At 32.0% G+C, this 20,141-nt stretch overlaps 2 protein-coding genes across 2 annotated transcripts; both read right to left on the bottom strand.

Moving 5' to 3' along the window:
* Positions 1-263: 263 nt before the first annotated feature.
* MUM2 (Glycosyl hydrolase family 35 protein) lies at positions 264-17,447 on the bottom strand. The gene is made up of 18 exons (XM_089630124.1): positions 17,195-17,447; positions 12,190-12,285; positions 11,951-12,063; positions 11,543-11,609; positions 11,157-11,249; positions 10,904-11,047; positions 9,745-9,839; positions 9,534-9,642; positions 8,960-9,044; positions 7,726-7,844; positions 7,472-7,636; positions 5,389-5,570; positions 3,965-4,056; positions 3,501-3,613; positions 3,308-3,418; positions 2,905-3,012; positions 1,357-1,502; positions 264-747 (listed from the first exon to the last, which is right to left on the bottom strand). The coding sequence occupies exons 1-18, from the start codon at positions 17,360-17,362 to the stop codon at positions 603-605; spliced, it is 2,151 nt and encodes a 716-aa protein (XP_089486250.1). The 5' UTR covers positions 17,363-17,447; the 3' UTR covers positions 264-602.
* Positions 17,448-18,581: 1,134 nt separating this feature from the next.
* On the bottom strand, positions 18,582-19,847 carry LOC149380987 (F-box/kelch-repeat protein At3g23880-like). The gene has a single exon (XM_089601261.1). The coding sequence runs from the start codon at positions 19,845-19,847 to the stop codon at positions 18,582-18,584; it is 1,266 nt and encodes a 421-aa protein (XP_089457387.1).
* Positions 19,848-20,141: the final 294 nt, after the last annotated feature.

Below are 20,141 nucleotides of genomic sequence, written 5' to 3'. Positions count from 1 at the left end.
ATTCTAACATGAAACAGCTATTGATCTCTTTTTGGTCACCAAATAATCAAAAATAACACACTACAACAAATATTAGCTTCATCACGATTTTCATTGCGGCTAAAGACCAAAAAATCGCTGCTAATAAATTAGATTCAGTCGTGATTTTAGCCACAACAAGTCTCATTAAAGCTTAGGCACTATTCTAAATAGTCACGACTTTGGCTATGACAAATCGTGGCTATATTATCACCCGCCATCTGGCAGGTGACTATGTAGCCGCGGCAAGAATACTTTAAACAACTGAAATTAATTACATCGCACTTTACTATCATTTTATAAACGATACAATATATTTCAAATACTTTATTACAAATATAAAGGTACTACAGACTGTTTTGTGTGACCACAATTCCAATAAGATCAACTTATGGGCTTGGCTTTGTGAGAATTGTGCTGTTTTGGTTCATCTTAATAAGATTGGTGTATCATTGCTATCACTAATTAAACTATACGTTTGATCATGCAAGCGTATACATTTCAGAGTAACAATGATAATTTCTGATAAACATTTGACAAGAAATACCTTGCCTTTAGATTATGAAAATCATTGAGCAGTGTGACTAGCTACTACTATCAGAGTTAATTTCATGCGTACTCATGACCGAAATTTCGTCCAATGTAATGTGAAGAGGATTCCCACCAACTTCTTCAAACAAGACTAAAAGGTTCTCAGAGTCCTTAAAAAAGGATCGAGGGACATGATACCTGTGGAAAAGAAATGAAATATAACAAATAAATAATTATATGTGTCTCTCTTACACATTGATAATTAGTTCGATAGAGAATTTACTATAGAATTTAGCACCCCCTAATAGCAGTTTTGCACACGGTTTTTCTACCTGTCCTGACAGAAAAATCTAGACTTTGTTCAATGGAAATTAAAGATCTCCCAATCACAAAGTAAATCGATCTCCTCCAATTTTCAAAGTGTAACACTTAAGCTCCTAAGCTTTTCAAGTACAGCATATTGACCTCTAATTTTATTGAGACGGGGTTTCGTAAAAAAAATATTAATTTCATTGGTCACCTATGAAAAAATAGAGATTAAAAATGGATACCAAATAGTCTTACAATCCTGATTTGTTGACTGGGATACTAAGTTCCTTAACATTACGATACAGTTGTAGAACCAATTCGATTTTGTATATTAAATCTTAAAAAAAAAAAAAATATATATATATATATATATATATATAATAAAAAAAATTAAAAAAAAGTCCCAATGATCTAATATTCATCTTATTTCTAATATTTCAACCTTTATCCTAAGACAAAATTGAAAAAACTAGACTGTGATTAGAATATCCGACTTACAAGGATTGTGAGGGTTTTCCCTTAGAGGTATGGAAAGTAACCCAATAACGACCAATGCTATGTCCATTGATCCAAGCTTCACCTTTTCCCATCGCTTCAAGGTTTAATGCCAATGAACCATTTCCCTTTGGTGCATCAAATACAGTCTATAAAAAAAAATTGAAATAAAAAAATGCGTGAAATTAATTGGATTAATTATATCAAGATATAAACCAAGTCACTCTTAATATCCTTGCAGTTTATTTAAGAGTTTTAAGATATAATCATACTCATTATTTGATGTATAGTTGTCAGATACTTAAGGCCCTGGGTAAAATTATATGTAAAAATTAAATGTCAATCTGCAAAACTTTTATATTTTTGTCTTTTTATTCTCTCAAAATTCTGGTACTCGTACTCGCATCAAATTCCCAAGTGGATAAGGATTCCTCTTCTTCATAAAAGTTTGGTATACAGTTACTAGTACCAATTACAACTTGATGAATATATACCAAAAATCTTATGTATTCTTTTTTAAAACATCCATAAATCTCGTGGAATTAGAAATGAGGACAGACTTATGCACAACGCGTCTAAATATTTTATCGTGAAATAAAAAATAAAATAAAAAACCAAAATTTTCAAGCCATAAACAATCATTGATCTTAATGTTAACATATATTTTTTATTAACTTTGTTTATTGTATTAGGCTTCATTTAACTCTGTTTACCGTTTATAGCTTTTCTTTAAAAGATTCAAAACATTCACTATTATAAAAAATAATGTAACATTTTTAAATTACTAATCTTGTGTATTAAAAAAATACTATTTCCGTAATTTTTTCTAAAATAAACTTCGGGTATCATTTTATGGGGCAGTTCTGACAGTGCCCAATTCAACAACTTACCGGATTGAATGTAGGATTTATATCACAAGAATGACTTTCTCCATAATTTCGGACCAAAATTCAATAAATCTATTTTAATCCAAAAGCTTGACTTTACATATTTAGTGTATTTACCATTTTAACTATTTTCCTCTCTCTCTCTCTCTCTCTCTCTCTCTCTCTCTCTCTCTCTCTTTCTCTCGTGTGGCTGATTTTTTTATTTTTTTTTATTCGCTGAATCTTCACGGGGTTCACTTTCACTCTCATAGAACCGTTTGAAGATATTTTTTAATTTTTTAATTTTAAAATCTAGGAATTTGTTTGAGGATTTATTGACATGGATGTCAATAAATCTTCAAAGATTCTGGGAACTCGTTTGAAGATTATGGATCTGTTGAGTATTTATTGACATCCTGAAAATTCATTGTCAAGTATGTTAATAAATCTTCAAACGAATTCCCAGTTTTTTCAAATGAAAATACCAAAAAATCTTCAAACGGTTCTATGAGAACGAAGGTGAAATCATGTGAGGACAGCAACTCAAAAACAAAAGAATCTGCCATGAGAGAGAGAGAGAGAGGGTTAAACACGTAAATACACAAAATTGGTAATCATACTTTTGGATTAAAATAGACTTTTTGAAAAAAATTATTGAAAATGTCATAGAATCCTTTAAACATACCTTGTACCAATTAATTGTTTGATTGGAGGAGACTTCAAATGTATTCCATTTCACTTCGGCCAATGTATCTTCTTTATATATTTGCAATTTCTCTCCAAGTAGTCCAGCCTAATTATCAAACATATAATCAAACTGTTTTGTGATTATACAAGAGAACGTCTTATTTTCAGTGGGTACACTTAAAAGTAATATTTCGAACAAAAAAAAAAAAAAAAAAAAAATACCCTGAAACTCTTGGTCACACATTCTGTGATTTATAATTGCTCATTATATTTTAACTCCAATTTAACTAACATGGCAGACTATTATTTTTCTAAGGTTCGATTAATTAATAAAAATATAATGCAATTGGGTAGTAAATTTAAAATAAATTGTGTTTGACTTTAACTACTGGTTGTATTACCTGATATCCCCATTCGTAATTTGTAAGATTGTAATAACTATTTTCGGTTTTGCACTGAATTTCCACTCTAGTCAACCCAGCAAATCTTCTTTCCAGAAAAGCTCCAGAATCCTTAAAAAGAAAACAGAATTGCAAATCAAATGAAAAAAAAAATACATATTTTTAACAGAAAATACACATATTATTAACATACCGGTAGTCCAACCATTACACTGAGCAAAGAGATATTATTCATCCCAGCATTTAATTGTAACTTCTTCTCCAAAATGAATCCTTTGTTGTAGCTATGGTTGCCATGCTCATATCCTGATTTACAAAACTAAATTATTGTGTATATGATTTCTTACTTACATTATAATATTTGATTTCTTATCTAATACTAAAGTTCTCGGATCCTGATTTTACTTATACCGATCCGAATGCATTGTGGTGCGAGAGAAGCTAAACAATGCCCTTGAGAATACAATATCAAAATATATCTATAAATTAATCTTAAAATAAAATTTAATTATGTCCATGTGAATCACAAGACTAAAACTATGTACTTAATTTATAAAATAGGAAACAAAAATTCCGTGTCATTTTAATAAAAAAAAATTAAGAATATTTCACTTCCAAAAAAATGATGAGGCAAAAGAAATCATTAGGAAATATTACCCAAGTAAAAGTTATTGAGAAAAGCATGAACCACATGTCCCAATGACTCAACATGAAGAACTGGCTCGGCGCAAGTGATGTTGTGGTCAAACCTGTATTATAGTCATTACAAACCTTTTTTTTTAAACCAAAAAGATTAATATCTTAAGATAACTTAGAATACGAACACGCTAAGAACCATCATCATGTTTCATGAATCACAAACCGCTTGTCCGACCACGTCGGTTAACCTTAACTATTTTTTTTTTCCTATTTACTAGAGTTAAAGACTACTTTTTTATTAATGGTTAATCTCAATGAACTTTTATATTAAAATCCAAAACAGCTTGAAATACGTTATTTAAAAACATAAAATATTTTGTTTAAATTAAAAATTTTAAAAAAAAAATACCTCTATTCGTTTTAATCAAAATTTCAGTTAAATTTAACATTTTGACCGAAAACTAAAACTGGTTAGAACAGTTTTCCATTAAAAGGTGTATCCTTACGTAAACCCATTAACTGAATAGCCGAGGTGGCCAAAGAATAATGCATAGGATAAATGTTACTAAAATATTTGCTAGAAGTAGCCTAACTCACTACTAAAAAGTAGCTCAAATATAAGTGATTGTCAAAATACTAATAATAAGAAATAAGTTGCATACATACTCTGTCAATGTGAAACATTCTTAGTACTCGAGTAATTAAACAACTAAGAAATTTATGTCAATTCAACCAAACTTATGCTACGATTAATCTTTCCGGGGAATTTTAAAAAATAATCTAAATTTTTTATCAAGATTATAACTAAACAAAATACTTTATAAAATGCATATGACATTATTAAATTGTAATAGCTAATTAAATTTTGTGGAGAATATTTAAAATACTTAAGCTATGTGCATTGTTAAAATTTGAAGTCAAGTTTTCTTTATAGTTTATGCTTAAATATGTAATGTAATTTGTTATTATCTTAAAGAAAAAGAATCTATGCATAAAGATATAAAAAATAGGGAACATTATTTGTGGTCGTGTTCTTTTTATAATAATTGTGGGAATAGTTTGTCTAATATTTTTATCACGAAAGTACTGTTTTTTAATAAAAAAAAATAGTATTTTTCTTGATGTTTATATATTTTATTAGAAAAAATTACGTAGTGTTTCGAGCTCTATTCAACTTTACTTACTGTATAATTTCATTTATTAAATAAAATCTTTACAGTTTGGAAAAATACCACGCTTAAAAGTAATTAAAACACTCAATTCTTAAAAAAAAATGTTACACTTTTAAAATAAGTAGAAAAATGAGAAGAAGACAAATTTTAACTATGGAGTTATTAAATGGGGCCAATATTAAGGTTTTCTTTGCATGATAAAGTTATATAGGAATTAAAAGTACCTTATTGCTTTTCAAAAAAAGAAATTAAACAAATAAAAAAGAGTACCTTAGTGTGTACCAAACATAATCGGATTCGTCTTTACTCATATTCATGTGCTCAAGCAAAGCGCTAGCTCTTATCACTGTATCATCAAATTTCGGGATCACATCTGTGAATCTGTTCCATTTATCCTCTGAGACAAACCTGAGAGCAGTATTTCTGATTCTTCTGTTAGGCTTCACATTCACCTAGGAATGAAGAAAAAAAAATGTGGAAATAGCTACTATTAATTAAAATTATAGTTAATTATATTTACATATAAAAATTATAGCTTGGGTTATGCCTAATATGTGGGGTCTTAGTTTGAGTTTTTTTTTATATAATTAGATAATAAAGCTAGAATTTTAATATAAATGGTCTAAATTCTCTCTCTGAAAAATCACAATGACCTATTTATTTTTTAGTTTGAGGCTCAATTATAAGTACCAAATATGGCTTGATTCAACTAGGTTTGTTTGATTTTATAACCTCCAGCCAAATTGAATAGTCAATCAATGAGCTGACAAACGGAAATAATTCAATACCGGTTCTAAAATATAACATAAAATTGGTTTGGTCACTCTTTTCTGGTTCTAAAAAGGTATTAAAATAGTTATCTAGTTTTTTTTTTTTCCTGGAACAAAGTTGCTCAGTTACACTTGACTTGAAGATAGAAAAGCGCGCTAGCTAATAGCGAAACAATTTAAATAAATAAATTTAAGCGCTACAAAAATTAATGATTTGAGTAGAGAGTGATATGTATTGTATATATTTGGTACAGTTCATTCAATCTTTACACATTAAAAAAAAAAAAATACTTTTTTCCCTGAAATTGAAACCAAACAATATAATTATTGTTCGGTTCAAATATTTAAACCAAAATTTTAGCTTGGGCAACTGATTCTGGTTTGGCTTCATTATTTGAGTTTGATGTTTTTATTTGTCTTTTTTTATTTTTTTTCGGTCTCTATCTTATTCTCTCCTAGACAATCCCAGTGATGAAGCCAGGCATCAGTAGAGAAAGCCTCATCCTCGTCAATCCCGAATTCAAGCGCACATAGATGATGACTTCGTTCTCAATCGCTCTGCCTCGTTGCAGACCTTGGGCACCCATTCCTCTATTCTTACTCCCGGTTCGAGGCAATTGGTGCTTAGAGAGTGAGGTGTGAGACTGTGGAGGACTATGGTTGATGGATGAGGAAGTTATAGGGGGTTTAGTATTTATCTCTTTATTTGTGTTGTGTTTGTTAGTAGTTGTAGTTTTGCTAGTCAACTAAGTCTCTTTTTCCGCGGTGTGCGCCGAATTCCAATGGTGGAAAATTCGATAACCTCTCGTCCTTGGATACCTGTTGCGATCTGCACGGGTGTCAGATTTGACCTCTTTTTGGAGGTTGGATGTCTTTCTTTGGCTTAATACTTAGATGAATGTTCTGCTTGTCGCGTCTGGATTTGTAGGAGTTTATCTCCGGTTACGAGATAGGGACAAGTTTCGGCAGATCCTGAGTAGGTTCAGTCTCGCGCTTATGCTTCGGTAGTTCTAAGGCCACCTATTTTGACTGGTCTAATCAGTATGATTTTTGTGATTTTCTATTTCTTTGTAATATTTTCATTAGTAACGTTTATATTCTAGATCAAATTTCTTTTATGTAAAAAAAATACAAATAGGACTACAATTAAAATTTAAAAAATAAAATTATATATATAATGAATGGGAGAATTCCTAATTGGTTTTTTAACATTGTTTATTGGGACTTTTTGGCATTGCTAATTAAGCTTGTTTTTAACATTATTATAAAAGTTAAACCGTTTTGAACTGTTAGTTAAAAGAACTTTTAATAAAATAGTAAAAGCATTTATGACAAATTTGACGCAACTTTTAAATACTGAAATTCGTAAGATTTGAGAAACAGTTTGAAAATAATTTATTAAATACCTATCTGTTTTTTTTTTTAAAACAACAGATTTTTCCTACATCAAAATATATAAACAATTTTTTTTAAAAAAATACAATAATACCAAATTAATATCATTAGATTAAAGTAAAATGTAACAAATCGTCAAGAGAAAGGGAATAAAATGTTAAAAGTTAACCACACATAATGAAACTAACCTTTGCACTGTTGAAAATCACATTCTCACACTTCTGTAGAACACTGATTGACTTGGGCATCAACTCGTATGATTGATTTTTAAATTGGACTGTAGCTTTAGTTTTATTGTCCCTATTTATGAGAAACGCCACACAGCCTTCTTCCTCTTCGCTAAAAATATAGGCCTTTTGGGATGATATCACAAGATTATTGTCAAATAATCATAATAATAATATCACAAGATTATAGTCAAATAATAATAATAATATTGCACCTCTTGATTTTTTCCTAATGACTTGTTTGTTGGCACTCCCATTAGCAAAGTAGATGAACAATTTCTAATTGCAGTATGTAGCTCCTTTAGGTGGCCCCACTTTGGCTGTCTTAACAGACCTGTTTAAGTTAATTGAAAAAACAGACCTAATTAAGTTTATTTGAATTGGAATCAAATAAATGGTTGTAAAATAGTGGAAATTTCGTTTAGATTAACAAAATAGTCAAAATCAAATAGATTTCATCAGAAGTACCATGCCGAAATTATTTCAGTGCATAGTACATAAATTTATAGTGTAAATATTTTATTTTAGTAAAAAAAATCTTTAAAAACTTATATAGGACAATTAGACCAGTAATCCAATAAGTCATCCTCCTTTTAAAAAGTAATCAAACTTTAATTTTATTAAAATATACTCCATTAGTCTACAATAAATTAAATATAAATTTAAAAAGAGTCAATAAAATGGATAGTTGCAACAAATTCCTGTAAATTTAAAGAACATTTTTTAACCAAATTTATCTTGCATAAACACTTAAACCTTGGTTATTCTGCTTAAACTCAATTAATTTAATTTAGAATGGTTTATCTTGTTCAACTTTTCCAAATACGAACAAAATTCAATATACTATTATTTAAATATTATATCTTTATTGTTTTAAGGATAATATTATAAACAAAAAATTAGGTAATTAGCCAATTAAAACGTTTGGGATTTTTATATAGTCAACGTTTAGTAAATCTTAGGTAAATAATCATAAAGATGATGTGGCATCCTTGATTTTCCCTTTCATTGAAATAAAATGGTGTGATATTTATGTCAATTTACGCGTATAAATACATGAACGTGGTTATTTACCTAAGATTTATGAAACATTGACTATATGGCAATGTAAAACTGTAAATATAACTATATACTTAATAGACCCATATATAAATGGATCTATTAGGAAAATAGTCAACTTAAACGTTTGATATTACTAAATAGTCAATGTTTGGTAAATCTTAGGTAAATAGTCATTTTCATGTATTTACAGACGTAAATCTTAAATAAATAGTCACCTCTATATATTAGGTCACATCATTATTTACGGTTATTTATTTAAGATTTATCAAACGTTGGCTATTTAGCCTACTCAAACGTTTAAGTTGGAGTATATAAATATATATATATATATATATATATATATATATATATATATAAATCTATATGTAATTGTTGGGAACACCTCACCGTATTCATCAAGAGGAGCTTGATCATAATAACTTGTAATGACATAGGCTGAGCTTGTCCTTGCAAAGTTCGTTCCACCATGATACTTTGTAGATAAATATGAACTTTTAGGGATTATAGTTTCAAATATGATACACCATATGTATCCGCACACTTCTGGCAAGTTACTCGGGTAAAAAAAATGTTGTTCTAACTAAATATTCAACTGAAATTTATGGATTTGAAAAATAGTAAATGTTTGATAAAAAAATAGTTCAATAACTAAAATATACAAATATCATATGTCAATAATTTTTTTGACCAAATCGATTAATATTTTTTATAGTGATAAATTGTTTATCTCTAAGGATCAATATTTTTATTGACAATGTCCGAAAAAAAAAAAAAAAAATTGGACATCATTATTGTGTGGTTGTATTGATAACTTGAACATTTGACTATATATTTTACTGTCCGGGAAACAGTATTACTATTTTGTTGGTTTTTCGTTAAAATATAAAAGATTTTATCAACGTAATTTTTTATAGCATGTAAAATGAGAAGAAAAAGTGAATTGCAGTTCAAATGCATGTACCATGTAATAATTTACGTAGCTTCCATTCTTTGCTGCAATGAACAGTAGCACATTAAATGCTATATCTTCAGCAGACCTTATGTAGGGTTCTCCACCATATACGTGATAGCTATAGAAAAAAAAAATCTTCATTTCTTAGTAATAATATATAATACTTCTTAACGAGTGGGATTTTTATCAATACGAAATTCCAAATTAATGTGTTTTTTACAAAGATGTCCAGTTCTCTGTCCAGAGGGATGGTTTATTAGGCGAATTTGGGCCTTGGAAAGTTTCTCCACATTTCATTCCATTGCATGTGTTGATCTGCAAAATAAACATCAAAAGGAGTATACATTTGAGAAATTGACACATTACAATTCTACTAGTGAGCCCAGTATGGAATAACCAAAATGCCATTGTCTTTTCTTTTCTTCTCTCTTTCTCTTCTTGCTTTTCCTTCACTTGTTCATTATTCTTTTCTTTTCTCTTTCCCTTTTCTCTCTCTCGCTACCCTGAGTGTGAAGTGAACCCACATAGAAACACCAAAATCGACTGGAAAAACTTGGAATGGAAAGGTCTGGTCTCCTTCGCTCCGTTTTCAGGCTCTCGATGTACTCGGTGACGAACTCGACTTTGAGCAGGGTTAGGGCTGTTCTAGATTTTTCCTTTGAGATGAGAATTTTTTAGCCCCGCAAGAGGATTGAAGACGAAAAATCTCTGAAGAGAAAGGAAGTGAAATCCAGGTGCGGCGATCATGAGCGCGGTTGGGAGACACGCGGCGGCGAATCACCACCGGCAGTACTTCTTCGATGCGCCTCCATCGAAGTTGCTCCAATCCGCTTCCAAATCCAGTCTCTCGCAGGTAAAACGCGATGAGTTCTTTCTTCTTTGGTTCTCATTCTCTGAGATATGTAGCGGAACTTGTTTTCTTTCTTCTTTCTTCCTCGGCCGGCGGAGCATGATTTTGGATCGAGAGCGAGCAGAAATACAGCGAGAATCGGCAGAGAGAAGTCTCCTGTTGATTCAAAGAGCTCGCGTTCGCCGAGCTTGCGGAGGTACGAAGATGACATGCTCTACCCCAGAAAGCTCAACACTGCATTACTTGATCTTCATTACTTTAATACCGAGCTTTTGCCTGAGGTATTTTGCTCTTTCATTTTTTCCCCGGGATTTGTATAATTGTTTAAGATATTAAACGTTTGAAAAATTGAAGGTGTTAATAATAACATGAAATTGATTGGTGGTTTGATTGCATTACGAGATGAATAAAAGAAAAAGAGCTATCAGTGTACCATTGACATAAGCTGTATGTATTAGAGATGGTCCGAAACACAAGAAAGATTATGGTTAATTAATAACATATATAATATGAGAATAAAATAGATTACCACGGGATCGGGAGCATCAGTCTGCTTGCACATGACCCATGGAACTCCAGTTTGACGATCAACAGCCATTTTTGCAGCCCAACGAACATATGACGCTCCTTTTTCATGGAAAGCCCCTTCTACGTTTCCATATTCATTCTCAATCTGTATCATTAATTTATATATTCTTATTACGTCAAATTATAATATGGTCATAGATGTATTATTGTAAGATCATCCTATACGTATGTAAATAAATATATATTATATATACCTGTGACAAAATAATAGGGCCCCCTTGTGAAGCATATAAACCTTCTGACTTCATCATATCTATTATCTTCGCAGTGAAGTTTTGCATAAAAAACTGCAATTCCATCCATACTAGTTAGATTTATTTGTGAAAAAAGTTCCAACTGTTTTTTTATTTCTAAGGAAAAAATTTAACGTCTATAAATGCTACTCGCATGATCAATAATTTATTGACGCATGTTTTTATTATACACAAAATGCAATATTATATATATTCGATTAATCACAGCTGATTCTTTGTAATATCATTTTTTATTCCATAAACATGAGTAAAATATTACCCTAAGATTTTTATAGGAATTAAGTGACACTTTCAAAATTGTTCTGATAATCAAAAATTTATAATACCTTGAATGGTTCATTATCTGTCCGATAACTGATTTCCGGTACATCGTGCAACCAAAACGGAAATCCTCTATAAAATAAAATATACGATATACGTGTTAGAGTCTTGAGTCCCAGATATCTCACCAACTATCTAATTAGATATAATTCATACTCATGTAAAATAAAAATCTAGAATTCGTAAAATATAGAAATCGATAGTTCTAATGGGATAATTTGAAAGATATCGCTATAGTAATAAATAAGAAACAAAATCGTAAACAGCAACAGTTAAATTGTAATATGTACTTCATAAACCTAATATATTATTGTTAAGTGCCATATACGAATGTCATTATTGTAAAACATAATCGTTGAGGAAATGAAAATATAATGTCTAATTTATTAATTCCATAGAAAAACATTGTGTACCCGTAAGTCCATTCAGCCTCAATGAAAGGACCGATCCTGAGGCAAACATAAAGCCCTTGTGACTGTATTTCCTTTACGAATCTGACCAGATCATATCTGCCGCTGAAATCGTACTATGAATAATACATACGGAGAGCAAAAGCATACGATAAGAGATCAATAATAAATTATACATATTTTGTGGAGATATTTTTATAGCTAGTCAAAAGACAGAGAGTGAGATTTTTGTAGTGACAAACCTGTCCTTGTTTGGGCTCGTGGAGGTTCCAAAACACATAAGTCTGAATCACATCTATTCCTCCTTCTTTAGCTTTTCCTATCAATGATTTCCACATCTGCATGCATGTTTTACACGTTGGTTATGACTAATAAAAGTCTCTGCAGAGTGTAATTTAGTCTTGTTACGCGGTTGAATATATTCTGGCTTTTTGTTAAGGTTAGCCACTCTGTTCCGCACGTCTTATCCTGGGCTGCATATTTAGATTGTCTTATTCTCGGTGTCGTCTGTTCCACTTTGCATATTGAATTGTTTTAAAGTCACGTGATATTTTTTCCATCAAAAGGTGAAGAAAAAAAAATTGTGGGTAATATGTGAAATGACTGGTCAATTTGGTTTGGCCAATGAGTTGTTGGTAATTTATTCCAATAACGACCGGTCAAATTGGTTTGGCCCAATGTTCAAAATACCGATACCGATACTTATACCAAAGTTCTGATTTTATAGATATATCGAGTATCGACGGATATATTCCATAACAATTTTAATACATATTACCGATTATATCGGTGATATATCGATTACCGACGAATATATCGTCAAAAATCTTATAACAAAATATAATAAAATATGTACCACCATTTATATTTTTAAATTTCTAGTAAAACAATCAAATTTAAAATATACCTATAACTTTTCTTATAGATATACATTATTAATATTTACATTACTTTCTCAATATTAAAAAATGTAATAAAATAATTTTTTTCAAAGAAATTGTAAAATTTTTCTACTACATTACAAATATTCTTTAAAATAGTAAAAAGGAATAGTATTATATATTTAATTATTTAGTCTATTAGTATAGATATTATATATATATATATATATATATATATATATATAATACGTTATTTGTCATATATATTTATATGTAGTATAAAATTTAAATAAGAAAATATTGATAATATCATTATACTAAGTAAAATTAATAAGTAAAATTTATAAATAATAAGAAATAATAAATTAAAAACAAAGAAAAAAATAAATAAAATAAAACAAATAATAAATTGTTTATTTTCTTTTATTAAAAAAATCAAATTTGGACGATATTTTGTCGATATTTTTGGATTTTTTAACTACTAAAAAATATCGATATTTTGTCGATATATCATCGATATAGTTTAGCAATATTTATAAAACGATAACGATTACAACGGATATTTTACCAAGACTCTTCAAAAAACGATATATCGACGATATATCTCGATATTTTGAACATTGGACTTTGGCCTATAATTAACAAAGATTGATTATCTTATGAGTTGTCATTATTTCATTGGTGACACAAAAAGAGGGATATTTGTATGAAGGAAAACACTAGAAGGAAATATCCCGGTTAACATATTGATCCAGGTTGTTTTAAACATTTGTGTGAAGAAAAATACTAGATCCCGGTTAACATTAACTGGGTTGATCCCAATTTTTTACACATTTGTGTGAAGAAAAACGAACACTATATGAAAATACCCAGGTTAATACAAACTCAGATTAATCCGGTTAAGTTTAACTGCTTTGTCACCGTAAGACTTGTACAATCGTACTTATTCAAGGCGCATAACCTAAAATATTATCGTATTAAGGCGAAAACTCAGGTTTTCCTTAGTTTAACTTCATTTCAACGTTGTTAGAAAAGGACGAGCGGTTTTGGCGCCAACGGAGTCGGGCGACATGGATGAAATGCACTGACCGAAATTCGCGTTTTTTCATCAACGAGCGACGAGTCGACGGAAGAAAAATCTCATTCGAGGTTCTTCGATGCTAACGAGATGTGGAGGAATATAAGGGGATGAAGCTGGGGCGCAAATAGTCTCCTCTTATTTCCATCACATTTTTACATCGGAGGAGGCCATCGAAGCTTACACAGTTGGAATTTCTAGACGAATCTTTGAACCGATGAACGAACTTCTCCTAACTACCAATTCACTTCTCGCTTCCTGTCCTAGTTCTCTTTCTAATTAAATTAAGGATTATTTATAGCAATGCCCCTTGAACTCATGCACGTGTAACACTATGCCCCCTCAATTTGAAAACCGTACACAATCAACCTTAAAATCTTGCATCGTAACAAACATAGTCCTTCCGTCAAAATTTATCTATCGGTGTTAAACAAACAAGGGTAAAAACGTATTTTTTTTCCTTTTCTTCTTTTTTTTTTTAAACAAGGGTAAAAATTTATTATGAGGTTTAAATCTGTCAGCACCTGAACAGCTTCCAAAAACTTATTCGCCTATATGTTTCCATTGTCAACCTGAATCAATATATCAAAAATATAAAATCAATACGAATAAATTATCTTGTTATTGAAAATTGAAAAAACATATAAAGAAGGGAAAAGCTTCGCTGGGTGTGGTAGCCTCTAGTCTTTCTTCTCCAGACGCGATCTCGCCCAATCACCGCTACGCCGTCGTGGTTCTCTTGGCTTCACTGTCACCGATCCCAAACATAGGCTCTACGGACGGGTAATCAATACCCGACCTGCACTAGCATGAGCATTTGAGAGGGACGGGGCTGACGATCGGCCATAGGATTCCGGCGAACAGAAACCCCAAAAACCGGAATCAGAAAGAGAATGTTGACTTTCTAGGGTTTATACCCGTTCTATGAGGGACGCGACGGGACTAGTTTCTTTCCGCAGCGAATCGCGCTCTCCACCTACGCTTTTATCCCGACCACCGCCGCTCGGTTCTCAGGCGTCTCCGTCACTGGAGCCCCGGCAGAGGCTCTCCGATCAAGCAGCCGGAGGGGTTGAGCCCTGGAGGTGGCGGCGCGACTTGGCCTCACGGACATCGCCGCTGATCGACACCACCAAATCCAGGCTCCGCAGAAGATTGAAAAACCCCGTTTCCGGCGAACTTATTGCCGAGGTCGGCGACGACGATCGGCCATGCGACAGTGTCGGGGTTTGGCGACAAGGCAAAGAGGGGCATTTTGATAGGGGCATTTTAACTTCTCTTTAACGATAGGGGCATTTTGATAATTTCATTTGTCACGTGCTAAAAACGTGACCACACACCCAACGTCCGTCAAAAATATGTGACAGAAGGACTATATTTGTTACGATGCAAGATTTTAGGGTTGGCTGTGTACGGTTTTCAAATTGAGGGGGCATAGTGTTACACGTGCAGGAGTTCAATGGGCATTGCTCTAAATAATCCTTAAATTAAAATAGTTTAATGTCATTACATATCCTACAAAACAAAAAACCATATTCTAACCATACTTAATTCTGCTTTAATTTATACGGCTACAAAAATTATAAAATAAATAAATAAAATTTTCAGGTAATTTTTATAGTAAAAATATATGAGCATCTATCCAAAATATCAGTTTCCTTACTTTGTTTGACGATTTTCTCCTTTTTATTATCATTTCATTATTCCTAATTTTTTTAATTTTGACATATTTGAGAAATCGAAAAATATAAAAATTTCAAAACATATCAAATAGTTATAAATAGTTGTAGCCGTAATAAAAGTTGGGTATTTATGAAATATTTATCAGAGGTTGGCTAAATAGCAATCTAAGAGTATAAATATGACAAGTTTTCTAATTATTTGTAATTATAAATATGGAAACCAGCAAGTAATCAAAATTAAAAAAAATTAGTACATGTAAATATTTTCAGAAAAAATAATTAATGTAAATATTTTGTATAAACGTAAACAATTTAAAAAGTGAAAGAAAAAAATTGTGAAAACGTAAACAATTTTAATTGTTAATATGTTTCTTTTAAAAATTAAAATAGTTTTTAAATTCAAATTAAAATTTGCATTAATTTAAATAAAAGTTTAGAATAGAAAAAAATTAAAAACAAATTAAAAAAATATATATTTATAATGTAGGGGTGTTTATGAAAACCGTCAAACCGAACAACTCGATCATCCAAACCAAAATGTACTCTTTTTTAAACCGCCTTGTTAAAACCCTATGAAGTTTGAATTGTAACCAACTCAAACCGCAATTGTTTCAGGTTGGTTTGATTTTTTATAGTCATGAGATTGGGTTGACCCAATCAACCCGATTGTGTTAATCTTTTAATTTTTTTAAGATTACAAATATTTTATATGTACAATTTTTAAAATAATTCATTTTTTAATAATATTATAATTAGTTAAAAAAAAATACCCAATATTATACTTTATCATTTGCAAATACATGAAGATTTTGTAATTAAAAATATGCGTAAATTTTATTTTAATATGTAAACTTTCCAAAGATGAGTAAAATTTTGATTTTATTTGACATAACTTATTAGATATAATATATATATATATATATATATATATATATATATATAATTTTCATTCGAGTTATAAAGTTATTTGTCAAGAATTATAATCTGAAAAAATCAACCCAAAACCAACCCGATTATTTTTGGGTTGGTGTGGTTTGATTTTACCTTTTAATCGGATTGGTTTGGGTTTTAAAACTAAATAAATTAGTTGTAACAGTTCGGGTTGATAGCACATGAAAAAACCGACTAATCCAACCTGATTACACCCCTACTATAATGCATAATATTCTGAAATTAAATTGATTAATTCTGTAGGTACTAGGTAATGCGAGAATTAAGTGCTTCATACATAATTAATACCAGGCATATTTATGAGAAAAATAGCCAAGATATCTAAGTTTACATTGCGTTAACTATTTAAATTTAATAATTGTATTTAAATTTTGACTCAGAATTTGTTTTTTTGTTCAGACTGTTTACCGAATAAGACTATCATTTTAGGTTGGTTTATATAGAACTTTAAATTTCAAATAAGTAAATGATTAATTAGCTCACATATAAAATGTACATAATTATGTAAATTTCGGCGTAAATTTATTTAACTGTGTAAGTAAATCGGTAGTTTTCAAATCAACTATACCTATCGGTAGCTTTCAAATGTCTAACTATCTCAAACTCCACGATTCATAAACCAAAAGATGATTATATATATAATGTAGTGTTAACTTACCTCGGGCGTGCTACGAGGATAGTGTATAGAACCAGAGAAAAGGATTCTTCTATGGCCATCAATAATGAGTGATCTTCCATCGTAGCTCACATTATCTGCATTACTCAATTCTATACTTCTGATCATCATCACCACCAAAATATTTACCCCCCAATATATGAAACCCATGTTCTTCTTCCTCTTTTTCTTTACTAGTTTATTGTATAAAGATGAAGACTACGAAGATGCTGATGATTCAAGAGCAAATGAGTATGTTATGATTAGAGGAAAATGAGACATATAATATGTATGCATTTTGGTCTTTCGTGATAGTGTTAGTGTCACGTGAATTGTGTTTGGTATAAAAAGCGTGTGTCGACAGTTAAAGTGATAAGGTTGGTAAGCAGGTTAAGGCGTGCCTGAAATGCCAAGCTAGGCAATTGTCAGAGACAAAGACGTTGGGACAAAGAGTGTAAATTGCGCGCGCAAGAACCATTAAACTTTATTAGATATATCACCACACCTATAATTATAATAACACTCATCCTGAGAAATAACAACTGGCAATTCGGATACTTTCTCTTGATGTAACCAATATTACTGATCCTACATTGTAAATTTTCTAAGCAATGAATTAATAATCTTATGATTCGGAGCTCAAATTGGAAAATATAAATTTTATTTGTAAGGTTGTGGCTAGTTTGAGAAGAGCACATTACGTGATCCAATCACGAGAAGAAGGGTAATTTATTGAATAGTTGAAAGAGTCTTGACCCGTTCGTGCGATAGCCCCTGGGTGAAAGTCGGCGCACAGGGCTTGACCCGTTGTGGCTGTTATAGAATATATATATATTCACATTCAATTTTTAAAGATAATATATTTTTAAGTTGTTCTCTAATGAAGTTCTCCTAAACCAAAGTTCGGCCCGATTGGATGTGTGATATTGGCGATGATCGATTGAACGGTCAAGCTGAGCTGGAGTTATGACTACCGAAGTCATGATTGAATCCATATCAGAGGATTGAACCACTATAATACCGTGCTAGGTTTGAAATTGGAGAACGAATGAGAAAGAGATAATTCTTCATTAACTGATTGAAATTATAGTGCATGGTATTTATATTAAACTGCAAATTAATAATCAATGAATATAACAATAAACAAATTAACTATCCTAACAGACTGTAACCTGCTAGCAATGGCCGGTGGAGATCCGTCTGATACTTCGGAATTATAGACGTATATATTTGCATTGATTTTCAAAGTGGTGTAGAAACTAAATATTTACCCATCAAAGTTGTTGCACTATTGAAATAGAGAAATATATAACAATGGAATGAGGAAAAAAAAAATAAAAACAAAAAACAAAAATCCCAATAAGCTATCAAAAAGTGCATAAAAATTTAATCAGAAACTTGGTGAAACCAGGGTCGGGGTGTAGTGGTGATGCTCTTGGGGAAAAACATAATTTTCTCCAATATCGTCGAGAAAAACCGTCTCTTGTTGGGTGATCGGGTCGAACAAAATATGCTTTTTGCGACTAGTATCGAAGAGAACAAATCGGTCCCTGAAAACTCCTTGGAACGGCCCTATTGCCACGGGGGATTTGGTAACAAACATCTTAGTCCAACGATCCAAACCCTCGTCGTTTTTTCCCATCAGCCAAAAGTGAAACTCGTCTCTCGAGACCGGAGTTGTGAGACCAAGACGGCCCTTCCACTTGAAAAGCTGGAGGTACTGCTCGCTCCTCCACTCGGTGAGTTTGAGGCCAAGGAGCGTCGTGCCGAGAGGGAGATCCATCGGGCCGTCCATCTCCGTCAACTCTTCACTGTCCAAATCGATCTTCAAGATCGTGAAGCGATTAAAATCCGTGGGCTCGTCGCCGCGCAGCACGGCCCAGTAGATGAACCCGCCGAGCACCGTGCCTCCGACGACGTTGGGACAAAGCTTTGCGTGGCGAAATTGTCTGAACTGTCTCCATTGGCCATAGCTTCTTGAGAATAGCTGGAGCTGTAAGCTGAACCCTAAGCTGGTGATGTCGTTCTCGAGCGTGTGATGATATTCTGCGATGCCAACGATTTTGTAATCGTTGCAATCCCCTTCGCCGAATTTGATGCCGTGGTCGTAGGATTGGCAACGGGCACCCGTTCCCGGCTCTATGATTGGATAAAGGGGACGTGGAAGCTTCTGGAACTCCGTGGTCGCCGGATTCCATAACACTAGTTGCCTTCTTGCTTCTCCCTCTTCCACAACAAAGTCTTCATGTTCGCCAACTTCCTTGTCGTCGAACTTCAAGAATTGATCTAGTAAGACCAAGCCGTTGGAACATCCGAGGAGAGAGGTATATTCAACTTTACCGCACCACAAAGGGGATTTGGTAACGTACGACATGTCAATCTCTATGGGATCGGATTTTCCGTGAGCGATGAGGAACAGCTTGTTGACGTATTCCTCGCCGAACTGCAATCTGCCGATGACGTCGGCGGAATTTCCGGCAATCATCGAGTGGTGGCAGAGGTGATCAGCGATGAAGAAGCGACTGGATATGTAATATGACCAGGCTTTAGAGACGGTCTTGAACCTCGTGAGAGATTTCACGTCTAGTCTCGGTAGGATTTCTTGGAATATGAGGTCTTCGCTCAGGTTGCACTCATAAATCGACAGGGTCTCCATTGACACGGATACTTCATCCATCGTCTCTCTCTCTCTCTCTCTCTCTAAATATATGATCTGATGCTCTCAAAGTGTGACCCTTTTGGTGTTTATATATCTGATATGAGCCTTTAGGTTTTCCAGTCGGACTTCTATTAGTATTTATATATAATGAGCCTTTAGGTTTCCCAGTCGGATTTCTATTTCATTGCATATTTTTAAAATACCGTCTAATTAATTCGGTTACCTAATTTTTTTAGGTTTCTGCATTACAATATAATTCGACGATTCTATATAACATAGATAAAATCTACA

Source organism: Urtica dioica, chromosome 11, assembly GCF_054948205.1.
Source record: "Urtica dioica subsp. dioica isolate 48M chromosome 11, U.dioica_male_clone48M_v1_H2, whole genome shotgun sequence".
Classification (NCBI taxonomy): domain Eukaryota; kingdom Viridiplantae; phylum Streptophyta; class Magnoliopsida; order Rosales; family Urticaceae; genus Urtica; species Urtica dioica.
This window is presented reverse-complemented; position numbering and strand designations above follow the sequence as displayed.